This window comes from Linderina pennispora, assembly GCF_002104995.1.
Source record: "Linderina pennispora strain ATCC 12442 chromosome Unknown DL89scaffold_6, whole genome shotgun sequence".
NCBI lineage: Eukaryota > Fungi > Kickxellomycota > Kickxellomycetes > Kickxellales > Kickxellaceae > Linderina > Linderina pennispora.
The window spans coordinates 439,816-455,089 of record NW_024468254.1 but is presented as its reverse complement, the minus strand read 5'-3'; the positions used below and the strand labels follow the sequence as shown (position 1 = coordinate 455,089).

Sequence of the window (15,274 nt, the reverse complement as noted above, 5' to 3'; positions counted from 1 at the left end):
CTCTCCTTTGCTTACTAGCGCCATGGCTGCTATACCAAAGACACTGTGGATAGGATTTTGGCAGTAGCGTGGGCTGTAATGCGGAAGCGCAAAGTTTGTATGGGCGGGGGAGTGAAAACCCAAGGCATGGCTAGGCAAAGAGCGGACAAACGCTCTGAGTAGGCCGCGAGTCTAGACAGCCACTGCTACCAGAGCGGGAATTGAAAATGCAACCATACGCTTCTACAACCAATTACTTGGAAAGTGGCCCAGGGGAAGCAAGTGCCTTTGGGGAGGTGAACCAGAACAACAATCGCGCATGGTGGATGGTGGACAAGAGGCAAGGATGACAAGGATGGCGGCGATAATATGAAGGCACCAACATCATGCCACTGCAACAAGAAGCAAAAAGGCATGGCGGGTATTTACACTGCTGCAATGTGGCAAGTAGCACGCCTGGGCTGTATGCAAACACCAGGGAAAGACCGAGGAGAGGCGGATGGCGGATGGCTGAAATGGCGCAGCACTATTTGCCTGGGTGCGTATTGCGAGGCGCAGCGCCAATGGCGAAAGAGTTTCAGAAAAGGGCAGGCCAGTGCTAGCACCGAAATCCGGATCAGACACTGGGGGAGGAGAGCGATATTATGTCCGCCCGCACTGCGCTGCAGCCATCTACAGCGGCGTCCTCGCCCACTTGCTGGCTGGCTGCAATAGCTGCCGATTGTGCGAAGCTGCACGCCTCTCTGATTGGCATTTGGAATGGGTGTTTGTCACTGTGCATTTAAACGGCAGAGGAGAATGGGCCAGGTGGCCACTGCGAATACAACACAAATCGTACATGCAAATGTACAGCAAGCCTGGTGGCAACATCATAGAGGACAAACTGTTTGCTATCAATTGCTTCTCCTTTCTGGAATGGAAGGGAGCCAATCCCGCATTCCGTGATGTGCGTGCGTTTGTGTTTGCGCAGCTAGAGCGAGGCTGGCCATAATAAATAACCTTTTTGTTTGCCAGAGAGGGACTGGTCATAGGTTATGGTAACGGTGGCAGTCGTGGTGGTGGCAGCTGTGGTGGTGGTAGTGGTTGTGGCAAGTATATATAGTCGGGTGGACGTGAAAACAAACACCCACATGTCAACAAATCCGCCCAGGCGTGGCGGAACACCGCTTATTGTTGCAGTGGCCAAGATCGGAAAGTACGATGGTTACCTTTTGGATGTTTTGCTGTTGTTGTTTTGGCCTGTGGACCAAGGTTGCTGCACGCGAGTTCCTTTTGAGCGAGTCGTATCTGAGCGTTACAGGTGACTACCCTTTTGTCAAGAAAAACGGGTATGGTCAATGTGAGCAAATCTGTCTACGCGTGCAAAAAGGGAACGGCTGTATGCGCGGTGTTTCCGACAAATGCGTTTGCTGTGACTGCGTGGAGTAGACTGCAAGTGTGCGAAAGAAAAACCTTGCCAGCTAGGATATTCTGTATGCGTGCCGTCTGAGGGCTTTTTTCCGCACTGTCGCTTTTTGTCGCTCTCTCTGCAGATAGGCAGGCTAGCGCAGAGGCGATGCTGCTTTACTGCGTGTTGCCAAGGATATCTGCCAAGTCTTTTAGTCGCGAGACCCTTGCAACGTACTCTGAGGATATCGCGGGCTATTATATGTGTCTGTGCGCCGGCCAGGTGTCAGAAAAGGGAAAAGGAGCGAGTGGTGTAGAAATATGCGAAGAATTGAGATAAACAGAGAAGGGAAGGGAGGGAAAAAGATAATGAGCGTATGTGCACCCGTTGTTTCCTTTTTGAAGGTCTCCCCAGAGCTGTAGTGACCTAGCTTGCGGCGCTGAGAGGGGGTGGTAACGTTGGGTATAAAAAAAGCCGAACCGGCGAGCAAAGAAGCAATTAAAAAAGATGAAAAGTGGAAAAGGAACACCGATGTGATATTTAGGTCCGAAAACAAAAAAATTAAAGCTATGCGAAGGAAAAATCAGAGATGCAACTCCCCTTGGTGTCTGGGGGTTTAATTAGCTCCATGCACGCATCGGCTCAGCGGCTATTCTCCACGGCTGTCACCGGAGCGCTGGTGTCTGGGTCCGGAGCCTGAGCCGCTTTGTGGTTCCACAGCTGGTGCAACGCGCACCTGGAGGACCCGCCTGGCATTACTAAGCTACCAACACGGCCGTCGCCTCGAATTACAAACTTCTTGAGGCTGCGATTGCCCCCTTCTGACAACCTCTGAGTATTAGCGCTGCTGCTTTTCGGGGAGCACAGGGATATGCGGGCTTGCTGCCTTTTGCGGATTTAGTTTTGCCCTTGCCCTGAAATCGACATCCATTGGATGCTCCAGCAGCGCGCTGCTGTGCGATCTAACCATTCCGTGCGAGATTTGCCCGAATGCCAAGATATTCCAGCCATTTATTCTAGAGCAAACGAATGCTCCTTGCGCTGATTTCTTCTCAGACCAAGTATGCACGTGCAAATCCAGGCATCTGAACGCGGACCGCCGTCTATCGTTCAATCGTGACCAAGGGTGTGGGGACGGGGCTTGCAGCGGACAACCCAGACATGTGGTCTCGGAGTCGCCTGCACCTCGCACAGAGGACTCTAGCCAAACCGACCTCTCGCCCTGGCGCTTGGGACCACCAGATACCCACGGCCGGCGTTTTAGCCAACCCTACTGTCTATCGATCGGACACTGATCATGGCATGCAGAATGCAGACACTCCGCCGCAGCGCTCCTGCTGGTGTCTATCGCCTTGGGGCTTGTCAACGCCGACACCAATGACTCAGCGCGCTAGACCAATGGAGAATCGAGGCTCGAGATCACTCTGATCCCTCGGACCATCTGTGCCACATACAATGTTCGCCCGATGGCTACCCCGTGGTTACGTCTGCCTCACGTGAAACTTGGCTGATTTGTCAGCAATGGTGCGCGGAGGTAGCTTGCAGCAGTGATCAACGAGATCAGCAATCAATCCCAACCGGCCAGCAGTTGCTAGCGGGCCGTGCTCGGCCAGTTACCGGGAAGCTGTTGCACACTTGGCACCGGTTTACAAAGATGAAGTAGGCCGGGGCTCAACCCCCGCTTCATTGCCGTTCAGCCTATTCATACGCACGTCATTGTCGTGTCCGGTTTCCCCTTTCCTTTACACACAGCCGTGCTGGGCAGACAGCTAGAAAGAGCGCCTATAAAAACAGCACCTTTCTGTGTGACAGCAGTGAACCGCATGGACCGCATGGACCACATTGCGAGCCGCATTGCGAACTGCAGCTACAGCCCATGCTGGTGCGCTGGTCCCTCGGAGATACCTGCCAAAAGCCAGAGCTGGAGCAGCGGTATTTTTAACACCGCAGCTCTCTTTCTCTGGTATCAAACACAGACGCGCTTCTATAAATAGCCCAGCTGATCGCCGCCTTTGTTCACTACTAGCCGCGCCTGCCAGGATGCATGCTTAAGCAATCATTCGCCTTCCAGGGACGGTCGTTGATATAATCCATGCACTTGTTTGCTATTGCTGCTCCCTCTCCCTTCTGACAACCCGTCAGACAACCGGAAATCAACTAACCCAGCATGCATGAGCTGAAGTTTTTTTCTCTCGGGGAGGATGTGTGTATCTTGTTGTCAAGTGCTCTGATTTCTCCCTCCTTCTTTCCCACATCCTAACACCCCCCATTATTGCACTCACATCATTTCTACGTCTCTGTATTAGTAGTAGGCAGTCATAGCAACGCATAGCATACAGCCGCGCAATGGTTTTCAAACTGAAAAGCAAGCACGCCAGCACCCCCACAGCGCTGCCATCGTTCAAGCCATTCGCCTCGCTAAAGACCTCGCCAGTGAGCACAGCTCCTGCCGCAGTAAACGAGCAATCACCCGAGGAGTTTGAAACAACATGGTTTGGCGCACCGGTCTTCGACATTGGTTTCTGGTACGACAAAGGCGGCATGGACAAGGTGCGCGAGAAGCGCGAGGAGCTCATGGACGGCATTGAGGTTCTCGTCCTCACATACAGCACCGCGAGCAGCACCGATTGGGACTGGCACTCGCTCGCGCTTGGATGGCCCAACGTGCACACCATCGACATTGAGTGTGACGTGTGCAATGTGGAGACCGACCAGCACACCACGCGCTGGCTGCGTATCATCCAGGACCAGACGCTGTTCCCGTGCGCCCACACATACAGGCTGACTGCACGTTGGGCCGGCTTCAGCGAGGTCTTTGAGCACCCAATTGGCGGCGGGCAGATGGGCAGCGAGCGCCAAGCGCGCTTGGCGCTACTCAGGCACCTGCCCCCGCATATCACGCACCACGAGTCCGAGCTCCTGTTTCTCAAATACCGGCTTTTGTTTCTGACCGCCGTCTCGTTCGACATGGGGGAGATTGAAAAGACACCGCAAGGCTCGCGCTGCATGTATACGTACCTGAACATACTGCTGAAAACGGACGTCTTGGGACCAAAGACCCTCAAACTCAACAGTGCCAAGGCACAAGGCATTCGGACACTTCTTGAGACAATCAACCGCAATGAGCAGAGGCTAAACTACCCGCTGTTGCGCTCGGTGACAGACTCTACTGCGCTGCAGTTTTCGTTGCGCCAGCTTACCCTCGACATGCGCAAACTGACCGATGGTAAAACAGGCATCCAGTTCTGCGCTGCGCACTTTCCCAAGCTCGAATCGCTCATTATCCGCCACAGCCCCGACCTCACCGGCTCCCAGGACCAGTACATGGAGCTGGGCGTGCTGTTCAGCCTGCCGTGGAAGTCGCTGGTTGAGCTGCAGCTGCCGTTCATCACCGACTCCCTGTCCAGGAGGCTGCGTGACAAATGCCCGGCGTTGCAATTTCTGGTTGTCAGGCCAGAGCCACGGTACGAGCGCTGGCCAGAATACTCTAAGCTGTTCACGCCGACAGGGTTGCGACAGCTGGCCCGCCAATGGCTCGGACTAAAGCAGCTGATCGTCAACTACGCATTCCGCAACTACGCAGTGGATACAAACACCGACATGTCGCTTGCTGTCCGCCGCGGAACGATATCCAAGGGCCCCACCAGCGGCACATTCTCGCGCGCGAGTCTCTCAGCAGCTACTGGAACCCGGTCCATTGTGTCAGCGGCATCGGAATTGGCCTCTCTTGCAAACTCGATGATTCCAGGGCCAGCGTCTGCTGAATCATTTACTGTGCAGCATGCCAGCAACAACATCCGCGTCCTGAGCCTCCCATACCTGCAGCTAACCTTTGCCACGGCGTTCAAGCTGCTTGAGGACCTGCCGCATCTGCGCATATTCGAATTCATGTCGATGTCCGAGAAGAGCGAGTCGCCGCCAGCGTCCATCTCGGCAGGCACATTCCGCCGGCTCACGTCGCTTCAGGATGCGATGGCGCCAAAGAAGCTGTTTGACGTCGATGCACTGACCAAGAACCGCATCAAGGCCCGGAAGCCCCCACTGGAGAACCTGATCTTGCACGACGCCTGCAACGAGGACTACCTGCATCGCGGGTGGATCGACCTGCTCAACTTGTTGGCCCAGCTGGCGACGGTCACATTCGTCACCATCAACAGCGACGATATCGGGATTGCCAATCGCATTACGCAAAACTGCCGTCGCTATGACGCAAATTTCGTCGCAGAGTGCGAGGACCGAACCCAGAGCTACAGGACATGCGAGGCATTCGCCAAATCCTGGTCAAAGGTCGGGGGCATGTACTGGGGCGGAAGCTAAACTGTAATTTAATGCTGAAATGAAAGCGCGTGCATGTACAGAACGTGTGCCAGAGTGAACAGCACTGGAAGAGTTGCAGATGCTTGTACTAAAGCGCTGTCCTGATGGTACAGTGCGCCCATTGACGCTGCGTAGTTTGCAGATGCATTCTCTGCAGGTAGCGCCCAGTATGGCTCCAGCTACCTTGAGGCCATCGGATTGCGTTTATAACGCGTCCATGCACGGGTGCCCTGGGGATTGCCAGGCTGTGGCGGCTGCATGTGACGGGGCGCACCATGCGGCAGGCACCGCCGTCAGCCGGAGACGGTTGGGCTAGGCGCCACCGGAGTGCCTGCTACACACAAATGGGGCCATGGCGCGGATCCCAGCATTGTCCGTCCCGGGCATTGTTCACCCACGGCGTTGCGCGGGCAAGCGATGTGAAACACTTGTGGAACTATCGACATGTCCATTTCAGCTTTCCACATCCACTGCCACATCACATTGTCTGCTCCGAGCTGAATGTACATTCATCTGCAAACGGCGGGGAGTGCAGCGAAAAAAACGTGCCTGCTGCCTATGCGTGCCAGATGAAGCTGCTTGTCTCAACCAGAACGATGGCAAGGCGATGAATGCCATATAATATCTCGTTCAGGTGGACGGTTTCACTTTTTGGTCTTTCGATATCTTGCTCCGCTTTTTTCTTTCTTCCATCACCCCACACCTATTGGCATAACCTACACACCTTGTATCCCACACCACTGGGCTATACACTAGTCGCACTCTTTTTCTCTTCCTTGCTCATTTTCATTTGTAATTTTTTTTGCCAGCAATATGCGCCAAATAGCACTCGTAATATGCTTTGTGCTGCTACACTCTGTGTTTGCTGCCAGAGTTGTTCTCAACTGGGATATCACAGAAGTACACATGGACAGAGTCGGGTCTGGCGTCAGGCGCTCGATCGGTGTCAACAACTCCGCAGTGATTCCGCCTATCCTGGCGACCTTAAATGACATGCTTGTTATCAATGTCAAAAACTCGCTGGACGAGGGGACATCTCTGCACATACATGGGTACATATACAATGGCACCAGCTATTTCGACGGCGCGCAGATGGTTTGCGGCTGCAGCATCGCACCAAAGAGCACATTTACCTACGAAATCCCAATGGAGCAGGCAGGCACGTTCTGGATTCACGGCCACTCAAACCACCACAATGTCGAGGGGCTGCGGGCACCGCTGGTAGTGCAGAGCCCGGTCGATCCGTATTCTGGCCGAAAAGAGCTACTGGTTGCCTTTGAGGACTGGTTTGCAGCGCCCGTGGCCATGCGTGCTAACGCGACATTCGCCAAGCTGAACCCAAAAGCCACAGACTTCCCAGACGGAATCATCAACGGCGCCGACGCGCGGCAAGCAGGCAAGCTCCGGCTCGCACCGGGCCAGGAGTACCGCCTCCGCCTCGTCAACATGGCATCAGCCATGTGGTTTGATTTTGCCATTGACGGACACGACATGCTGGTGATCGAGGTTGATGGGGTATTGACAGAAGCCGCCCCTGTGCGCTCCGTGCAGCTGGCTCCGGCGCAGCGTGTATCAGTGCTGATCCGGGCCAAGCCCACGGCTGCATGGAACTACAGATACAGGGTCAAGATGTACTCGCTGCCAGAGTGCGCCAACACGCGCTACTACAGCGGCCGTGTGGAATACGCTGCTATCGCCCCAGTGTTTACTGGACCTTCCGCCAATGCACCGGAATTCAGCGATATTCATTTGGTGCCGCTTATCCGCGAGCCGCTTATTGTGCCCGAGCGCTCTGTACGACTGGAGGTCGGGGCTGGCATGTTCTCCAATGGGCTCACGATGCATTTTATAAACAATGTTACCTATGCATTGCCCAAGGTTCCCTCGCTGTACACCGCGCTAACCACCGGCACCCTAGCGCGGGACCCGCGCGTCTACGGCCCGCAATCAAACGCCCTGGTGCTGCGTAGCTTTGAGAGGATTGAGCTCTACATGGTGAACTACGGGCCGCTGGCGCATCCGATGCATCTCCATGGGCACGCGTTCCAGGTCGTCGAGTACGGCTTCACCAATGGCACAAGGGCTGTTGAGCGGCCAAGGTCGCCGTGGCCGATGCGGCGAGACACGGTCACGCTGGGACCATTCCAGTATGTGGCGATCCGGTTCCAGGCTGACAACCCGGGCATGTGGGTCCTGCATTGCCACAACGACCGCGACCACTACGGCGGCATGAGCATGCTGATAGCCGAGGCACCTGAAGTATTGCAGCTGACCCCGGACATGCCGCCATCGATTAGCAACCAGTGCACAAGCCAGGGGATCAAGATCGCTGGCAATGCGGCCGGTAACGATGGCCTTGATATGCGTGGTTTGCCCCCCGCTCCTGTTCTCATACACCCTGTATCACATTGACATAAACAGCCCCAGGCGCCCAATATATTTCTAAGCGACTTGCACTCATGCGTTCAGATGCAGGCGAACATGAGAGCTGCCCTTGAGCAATACAGCCGTAGCGCAGTCCCAAGCCTCTTCGTTAAACGTGGAGGTTTGGGACCTTGAATTCTGAGTGGCCAGGGCCCGATCGAACCACTTTTTTCCCATTCGACTGAGCGCAGCTTCATCTGCGCCGATAGCTGAAGTATGCTGTCCGAACAGCCAGCACGCATCAGGGGAAGATCCGGAATGGGCCGGAATGGCGGACAGTGCAACTGGAGCTTTCCAGCGCTGGACATGGTAGGCTAATAGGATAGTGAATCATCCTGGCTCGCCACTAAAGCCAGCTATGCTGCTCGGAGAAGTGATCAGAGTGGTATATCCCCACCGCCGCGCGTGGTATAGACACAGGCAGGGCACAACCACAGTCCACAGCGCAGCCGTCGCCAAGGGAGTAGACAAGCCGAGACTATAAATGCAGTGCGATGGTACCAGCCGGCAATCCAGAGTCGAAGCCGTCTCCTACCTCATTTTCTTTCCTGCTTGCCCTTGCGCGTTATCTTTCTTCCACAATGCTGGCATCTGCCATTGAACGCCCTACCTACAAGCGCGGCAAGGTGCCGCCTGAAACCCGGCCGCTGCTGCAGAGAATCCACTGGGTGCACGTCACTCTTCTCTTGTCTACACCGCTGTTGGCGCTGTATGGCGCTATGACCACAGATCTCCAGACCAAGACGCTGGTGCTGATGGTGGTTGTGTATCTGATCTCCGGCCTTGGCATCACCGCCGGCTACCATCGCCTGTGGTCGCATGTGTCGTACGAAGCCTCATATCCGCTCCAGGTATTCCTTGCTCTAGCAGGCTCTGCTGCTGTCCAAGGGTCGATTTTCTGGTGGTCGCGGGACCACCGCGTTCACCACCGGTACACCGACACAACGCGCGACCCGTACAATGCGCTCGAGGGCTTCTGGCACTCGCACATGGGCTGGATGCTGGTCAAGAAGGACCGTCGTCGTCTTGGATATGCTGACACGTCGGACCTGAAGTCAAACCCGCTCGTCCGCTGGCAGCACAAGTACTACCCGCTCTTGGTTCTGACCCTGGGCGTGGCCATCCCAACCGCCATTGCTGGCCTTGGCTGGGGAGACTGGCGCGGCGGGTTCTTCTACGCGACTGTCCTGCGCATGGTTGTCCTTCACCATGCTACCTTCTGCATCAACTCGCTGGCACATACCATCGGTCGCCAGACGTACGACGATGCCCAGACTGCTCGCGACTCGTGGATCACTGCTCTGGTGACCATGGGCGAGGGCTACCACAACTTCCACCACCAGTTCCCGAACGATTACCGCAACGCCATCCGCTTCTACCAGTACGATCCGACCAAGTGGTTCATCCGCGCCATGTCGACACTTGGCCTCGCTTACGATCTCAAAACATTCCCGTCCAACGAGATCGAGAAGGGGTTCATTGCCATGCGTATGAAGGAGCTGAGGCAGCGTGAGGCGCGCGTCAACTACGGCGTGCCCGCAGAGAAGCTTCCACTCATGACCGAATCAGAGTTCCTGGGCAAGGTCAGGGATAGCAAGAAGCAGTGGATGGTCATTGAGGGCTACGTCTACGACGTCGCCTCGTTCATCCACGACCATCCGGGTGGCAAGGGCCTGATCAAGAGCGGCGTTGGCAAGGACATGACCGAGGCCTTCAACGGCGGTGTCTACCAGCACCACAATGCTGCGCGCAACCTGATGAACACATCGCTGCGCATCGCCCGCCTTGCTCCCCGGGTCAACTAGACATCTGTGCGTTCCACCATCTGAAAATGCATATATCCTGCCTTCAGTTGCATGGAGTCGTGAGTTCCTGGGGCGTCGATCATCGCCATCCCAGAGGAAATGTAAAATCGTTTATTTTTTACCATTTTACGAAATGCCGGCGGGTTGGGAGCGGGGTACTTATCATCCACTTGGAAAACTTCCACGTTTTTGTGCTGGAGATATGCCATGACAAACCTGGCATAAAAAGCGGAGAAGGGGCAAGCAGCGCAGTAGGCTGGCCTTTCTTCCACTGGCAGTAGCGGCTGAGACTGCTATTGTGCTTTTGCGTGCGTCTGCGGGCCAATCGCAGCCAGCATTGCTGGAATGTTGGCAAATAGACGGCATGCGCCCCACAGTGCAATTGTCCAGTGCAAGCGCATCTGGCTTTCTGCGGGAACACAGGATACTCGGCGATAAGGAACATGCGAGTGCATTGCTGAAAATATTTGCCTGTTGTTTCATAATAGTCTCAATCGATAGCCCTCTGAATGGGGGCGGTGTTGCATCTTGCCAACACCGGCTTTCACAGGCGCAGTGCGCTGGAATGGCCTTGTGGACATGTTCTGCACGCATCTGTGAAATAAGCAACCGCCTCCTTCCCCGATGGTATCAGCCCAAACTGCCCACCCAAAAGCAGTGGAATAGGCAGAAAAACGGGCGCTCACGGGGCAAACTAAAGAGCGAGGATCTTCATTTTCGCAATCGGCTGGAAATATCGAGTCCAATCGATTCGCTTTTGGGGGAGCAGAGCGAGGCTGGTGTGGGTAAAACAAATTGCTTGGAGGCTGGCTGGGAAGCTGGCTGAGAGGCTGGCTGGGAAACTGGCGGGCTGGCTCTGCCCAGCCAATTGTACTGCACACCAGCTCTGGCGGCCGTTATCAACGGTGCAAAGGGCTGCTTGTTCCCGCAACCCGAGTATAAAAGCCCAGCCCCAGCCGGCTGCGACTGCTTTTCCTCCTCTTGGCTCGCTATTCTTGCTGCTGTTTCTATTGCTCCTCCTTTGCGCTCTTTTTTGAATTCGCCTGCAACCTTTTGCTTTCTGAAGAAGCGCGCCTGCGAATTGCTTACAAAGCCTCGATATTTACCGCTGTTTGCTGACTGGTCCCGCCGTGCTGTTACCACTCGCTTGCACACTCTTGTGACTGTTGAGTAGCTAGCACTTTGAGACCATCTGGCAGCGCCGACGGCATCCGCTTCAGAATCGCATCCGAACGAGATTTTAGACACAAGAATAAGCACGACGCAGACTCGAAGATGACCGGCGGCAAGTACATTGAGCGGCCGACCTACAAGCGGGAGAAGATGCCGCCAGAGACCCGGCCTTTGCTTGAGCGCCTCCACTGGGTTCACATCATTCTTCTCTCGACCACGCCCCTGATTGCACTTTACGGCATTCTCACGACTCCGCTGATTCTGAAGACTCTGGCCTGGGGTATCGCCTATTACATGTTTGCCGGTTTCGGTATTACCGCTGGCTACCATCGTCTGTGGGCCCACACCGCCTACTCGGCCTCGTATCCGCTCCAGGTGTTCCTGGCCTTTGCCGGCTCTGCCGCTGTCCAGGGATCGATTTTCTGGTGGGCTCGCGACCACCGCGTTCACCACAGGTACACCGACACTCCCCAGGACCCGTATGACGCGCTTCAGGGCTTCTGGCACTCGCACATGGGCTGGATGCTGGTCAAGAAGGACCGCCGCCGCCTGGGCTATGCTGACACATCGGACCTGAAGACCGACCCTCTTATCCGCTGGCAGCACAAGTACTATCCGCTCCTGGTCCTGCTGTTTGGTGTTCTGATCCCGATGTCGGTTGCTGGCTTTGGCTGGGGAGACTGGCGCGGCGGGTTCTTCTACGCGACTGTCCTGCGCATGGTTGTCCTTCACCATGCTACCTTCTGTGTCAACTCGCTGGCTCACACTCTTGGCCGCCACACCTACGACGATGTCCAGACTGCTCGCGACTCGTGGATCACTGCTCTGGTGACCATGGGCGAGGGCTACCACAACTTCCACCACCAGTTCCCGAACGACTACCGCAACGCCATCCGCTTCTACCAGTACGATCCGACCAAGTGGTTCATCCGTGCTATGTCGCTCTTTGGCCTGTCCTACGACCTCAAGACGTTCCCGTCCAACGAGATTGAGAAGGGCTTTATCCAGATGCGCATGCAGGAGCTTGAGCGCAAGCGCGTCAAGCTGTCGTTTGGTACTCCGGTCTCCAAGCTCCCGGTCTTCACCGAGGCTGAGTTCCTGGAGGGCGTCAAGAAGAACCACAAGCAGTGGATGGTTGTTGAGGGCTACGTCTACGACGTCGCCTCGTTCATCAACGACCACCCCGGAGGCAAGGCCCTGATCAAGGGCGGTATTGGCAAGGACATGACCGAGGCCTTCAACGGCGGTGTCTACCAGCACCACAACTCGGCCCGCAACCTGATGAACACCTCCCTCCGCATTGGTGTCCTGCAGCGTCTCTGAGCCGTATTAACGACCATTCATTTTTTATAGATGCGTACATGTTTGCCCTCTTGTTTTTAACGGCCAACAATATAGCAGCAAAGCATCGTGTAAATTGTTCATATATCGATACATAACATGAATCTCAAACAGCACATTCCAATTTAGTAGAGATATTGATCGAATGAAAGCATTAGCGAAGGAAGGAAACTACCATGAAGTATAAGGCTAATGGGGACTGGCACTGGTGCTTGGCCACTACTGAGCGCAAGACAGCTAATCAAGCTCGATTGCGCGGCGCTCGTCCTCTGGCATGTCGTCGAGCTTGGTTCTCTTGGATACAATGAAGAACTCGTAGAGAAGCGCGCCGATAGGACCACCAGCTAGCGGCGCGGCAACAGGCACCCATGTGTACGACCCGTGCGCTGTGAATACACGGGCTCCGTACCAGATCGCAGCTGCACAGCGTGGACCAAGGTCGCGTGCTGGGTTGAACGAGTAGCCCGTCGGGTACCCGATACCAATGGCCAGACCGGTCAGCAGCAGGCCAATTGCAATTGGGGTGCACGACCTGGCAGGGAAGTTGTTGGCGTCTGTGATGGCAAACACGCCCAAGACTAGCAGCCCAGTACCGACCGACTCACTAAGAAACGCGGCTCCATTGCCAATAAATGGCCTGGCAAAATTTCCAAAGGCGCCGGCAGTGCCGAACGGGCCAGAGATCTGGCGGTTGTAGCCATCAAATGGGTCAAGCGAGTGTGCAAAGCACGCATATGCCAAAAGGGCACCGACGAAGGCACCAGCGAACTCGGCTAAAAAGTAGAATGGGACCTGGATCCATGGAAGACCACGGAAGGCGGCGAAGGCTAGTGCCACAGCAGGATTCAGCATGGCACCGGAGACACCACCTGCAACAAAGACCCCGAGCATGAGGCCGATGCCCCAGCCAAGGGCTGCCGAGAGCCATGCCGATTCGCTGTTACTAGTCATGACCGCGTACGTGAGGTTGGAGCCGCATCCGACAAGCACGAATACAGCGGTTCCAAAGAACTCTGCAAAGTACGGGGACACGAACATACGCAGCCGGTTGATGAACGTGTCCTTCATGGCCCGCTGATCGGCATACTCGATCTCCTCTCCGGCCTTACTCGGCGTCGACCTGCTCAGCAAGCTGCTGCGGCTTGTTTTGCCCTCCGATATTGCGCGGGATGGCGAGGCATATGACGACATTTTTGTGGAGAAGTGGGGGGTGGAGAGCCGCGGACTTCACTAAAGGATAGGATAATGGCTAATTGCAGAGTGTGGGGTTGCAGCAAGTACCTGCAGACAATAATGTGCCAGGTGTAATATATGAAATGGATAAATAATAAAACGTGATGAATGCCGAGCAAATAGATAAATGAATAAGGTTGAAGGAGACTAGGGTAGAGAGCTAGGGATAGTACTTTTGGTGCTGCAGCCTGTGTGCAGGCGTGTGCCCATTTAAGCAGGCTATGGCTCGCCCAGTAAACTCGGTTCCTTACCAGGTTCTAGGCTCTGCCGTCTGTTACAGAGCAACTCTGGCCACTAACGCAAGCACATGAGCATGATCGGATAGCCACTCATATCCGCACTCTCCTAAACTCAGATCCCTTACCATGTACCAGAATGTTTGAGCGGCGTAAGAAGGAGCAGGCCGTACACCTGTTTTAGCCGTGTGTTGTGTGGGGGAGAATTTGTGTTTGAGTCACCGGCGAGTCTATTAATGGACGCATTTTAATGATGCAATTCACCAAAATTCTGGTCTAGATCTCCATACAAGATGAAAAAAGGACCACCGCTTGAAGTATTGTCGCGATTCCCAGTACAGCTAGGCAGTTCAGATAGTTCAGACAGTTCAGACAGAGGGCCTCTGGTCTGAGCCATTTTCGGGCTGCTGACCAACCACCGCTCCGAACTACTACCTGGGTACACATGCATATATTCAGAAAGCCCGGGAAACAGTATGGCGGTTAACGCTCAAACCAAAATGTCTGGGGGTTTACTCGCTATTGCTGTGGACAAGACCCTTGGGTTTGGGTTTGGCGTCATCGCATGGCAGTGGGATGGGTGATTTCGGATCAATTGGCTGCAGCTTGACAGTGCCAACCTTGACGTACCGCTGATGGTTGTCAAAGAAACTATGCCAGCCCTCGATTCCTGCCAGTTCGCGCTCGCTCAGCCCACGAGTATCATGCGTGAGATGATCTTCCCTCGACAGGCAGTTGGTGCCAAACGCACGCGACGAGTCGCGGCCCGCAAAGATATGGTAGGTGCTGCCAGGCCCGTAGAACCCCCAGCCATCAGTAACATCGTAGACGTCACCCTTGACCGCAAGAAGCAGCGGCAGGTCGGGGTTTGAGCCGTTGTACATGGCAAGCTCGCTCTGCGTGTATACGTGTTGGGTGCGCGGGATGTAGTTGCGGTAGTTTGTCCATTTGCTCTGGTACCCCCACAGGAACGTCTCGGTGATCAGGTAGGAGAGGCAGAAGTTGAGCCCCGCCAGGGTCAGCACGATGCGCCCAACGATCTTCCAGTAGGCTACATGCTCAGCGCGCCTTGATGCGCTCTTGGGTACAGTGCGTTGGCGCTTGAGCTCGGGCTGGATGTCCGAGTCCACAGGCGTGTTGGTTCCGTGCTTGCGCTGCTTGAGCTCGTTGTCGGCCATGGCAATTGCAGGGGTTGTGAAATGCGAAGAGAGAAAGAGCAAAGGTGCGATCATCTCACAATATCAGCGCCAAGGGGCTTGTGTTCCGCTGTTGTCGTCAATGGCATCCCAACTCGGCTAGATCCATTGAGCGCCCGGATCACGCAATTGGCACAGCCGGCCTTTTGCGTCAACCTCTTTTTCACAAAAAATTTGACGCAG

The 15,274-nt window shown here is 55.2% G+C and overlaps 6 protein-coding genes across 6 annotated transcripts; 4 read left to right on the top strand and 2 right to left on the bottom strand.

Annotated features, from left to right (window-relative positions):
• Nucleotides 1-3,712: 3,712 nt before the first annotated feature.
• On the top strand, nucleotides 3,713-5,683 carry DL89DRAFT_257342 (uncharacterized protein; the record flags this gene model as incomplete). Its single annotated transcript, XM_040885523.1, has 1 exon — nucleotides 3,713-5,683. The coding sequence occupies one exon, from the start codon at nucleotides 3,713-3,715 to the stop codon at nucleotides 5,681-5,683; it is 1,971 nt and encodes a 656-aa protein (XP_040743694.1).
• A 712-nt stretch (nucleotides 5,684-6,395) lies between these two features.
• Nucleotides 6,396-8,122, top strand: DL89DRAFT_151448 (uncharacterized protein). The gene has a single exon (XM_040883542.1). The coding sequence runs from the start codon at nucleotides 6,497-6,499 to the stop codon at nucleotides 8,093-8,095; it is 1,599 nt and encodes a 532-aa protein (XP_040743693.1). The 5' UTR covers nucleotides 6,396-6,496; the 3' UTR covers nucleotides 8,096-8,122.
• Nucleotides 8,123-8,634: 512 nt separating this feature from the next.
• DL89DRAFT_267283 (uncharacterized protein) lies at nucleotides 8,635-10,006 on the top strand. The gene has a single exon (XM_040887432.1). It carries the CDS (start codon nucleotides 8,689-8,691, stop codon nucleotides 9,910-9,912), a length of 1,224 nt encoding a protein of 407 aa, XP_040743692.1. The 5' UTR covers nucleotides 8,635-8,688; the 3' UTR covers nucleotides 9,913-10,006.
• A 931-nt stretch (nucleotides 10,007-10,937) lies between these two features.
• DL89DRAFT_267282 (uncharacterized protein) lies at nucleotides 10,938-12,495 on the top strand. Its single transcript, XM_040887431.1, has one exon. It carries the CDS (start codon nucleotides 11,188-11,190, stop codon nucleotides 12,406-12,408), a length of 1,221 nt encoding a protein of 406 aa, XP_040743691.1. The 5' UTR covers nucleotides 10,938-11,187; the 3' UTR covers nucleotides 12,409-12,495.
• A 70-nt stretch (nucleotides 12,496-12,565) lies between these two features.
• DL89DRAFT_267281 (aquaporin-like protein) lies at nucleotides 12,566-13,802 on the bottom strand. Its single transcript, XM_040887430.1, has one exon. The coding sequence runs from the start codon at nucleotides 13,615-13,617 to the stop codon at nucleotides 12,664-12,666; it is 954 nt and encodes a 317-aa protein (XP_040743690.1). The 5' UTR covers nucleotides 13,618-13,802; the 3' UTR covers nucleotides 12,566-12,663.
• Nucleotides 13,803-14,437: 635 nt separating this feature from the next.
• Nucleotides 14,438-14,821, bottom strand: DL89DRAFT_203982 (cytochrome b5; the record flags this gene model as incomplete). Its single annotated transcript, XM_040884038.1, has 1 exon — nucleotides 14,438-14,821. A coding segment is annotated over one exon (384 nt), but the record flags the coding sequence as incomplete, so codon positions are not given.
• Nucleotides 14,822-15,274: the final 453 nt, after the last annotated feature.

Bases quoted from the DNA above. Each gene is read 5' to 3' on its own strand.
- DL89DRAFT_151448 (XM_040883542.1), top strand. From the start codon at position 6,497: ATGCGCCAAATAGCACTCGTAATATGCTTTGTGCTGCTACACTCTGTG.
- DL89DRAFT_267281 (XM_040887430.1), bottom strand. From the start codon at position 13,617: ATGTCGTCATATGCCTCGCCATCCCGCGCAATATCGGAGGGCAAAACA.
- DL89DRAFT_267282 (XM_040887431.1), top strand. From the start codon at position 11,188: ATGACCGGCGGCAAGTACATTGAGCGGCCGACCTACAAGCGGGAGAAG.
- DL89DRAFT_267283 (XM_040887432.1), top strand. From the start codon at position 8,689: ATGCTGGCATCTGCCATTGAACGCCCTACCTACAAGCGCGGCAAGGTG.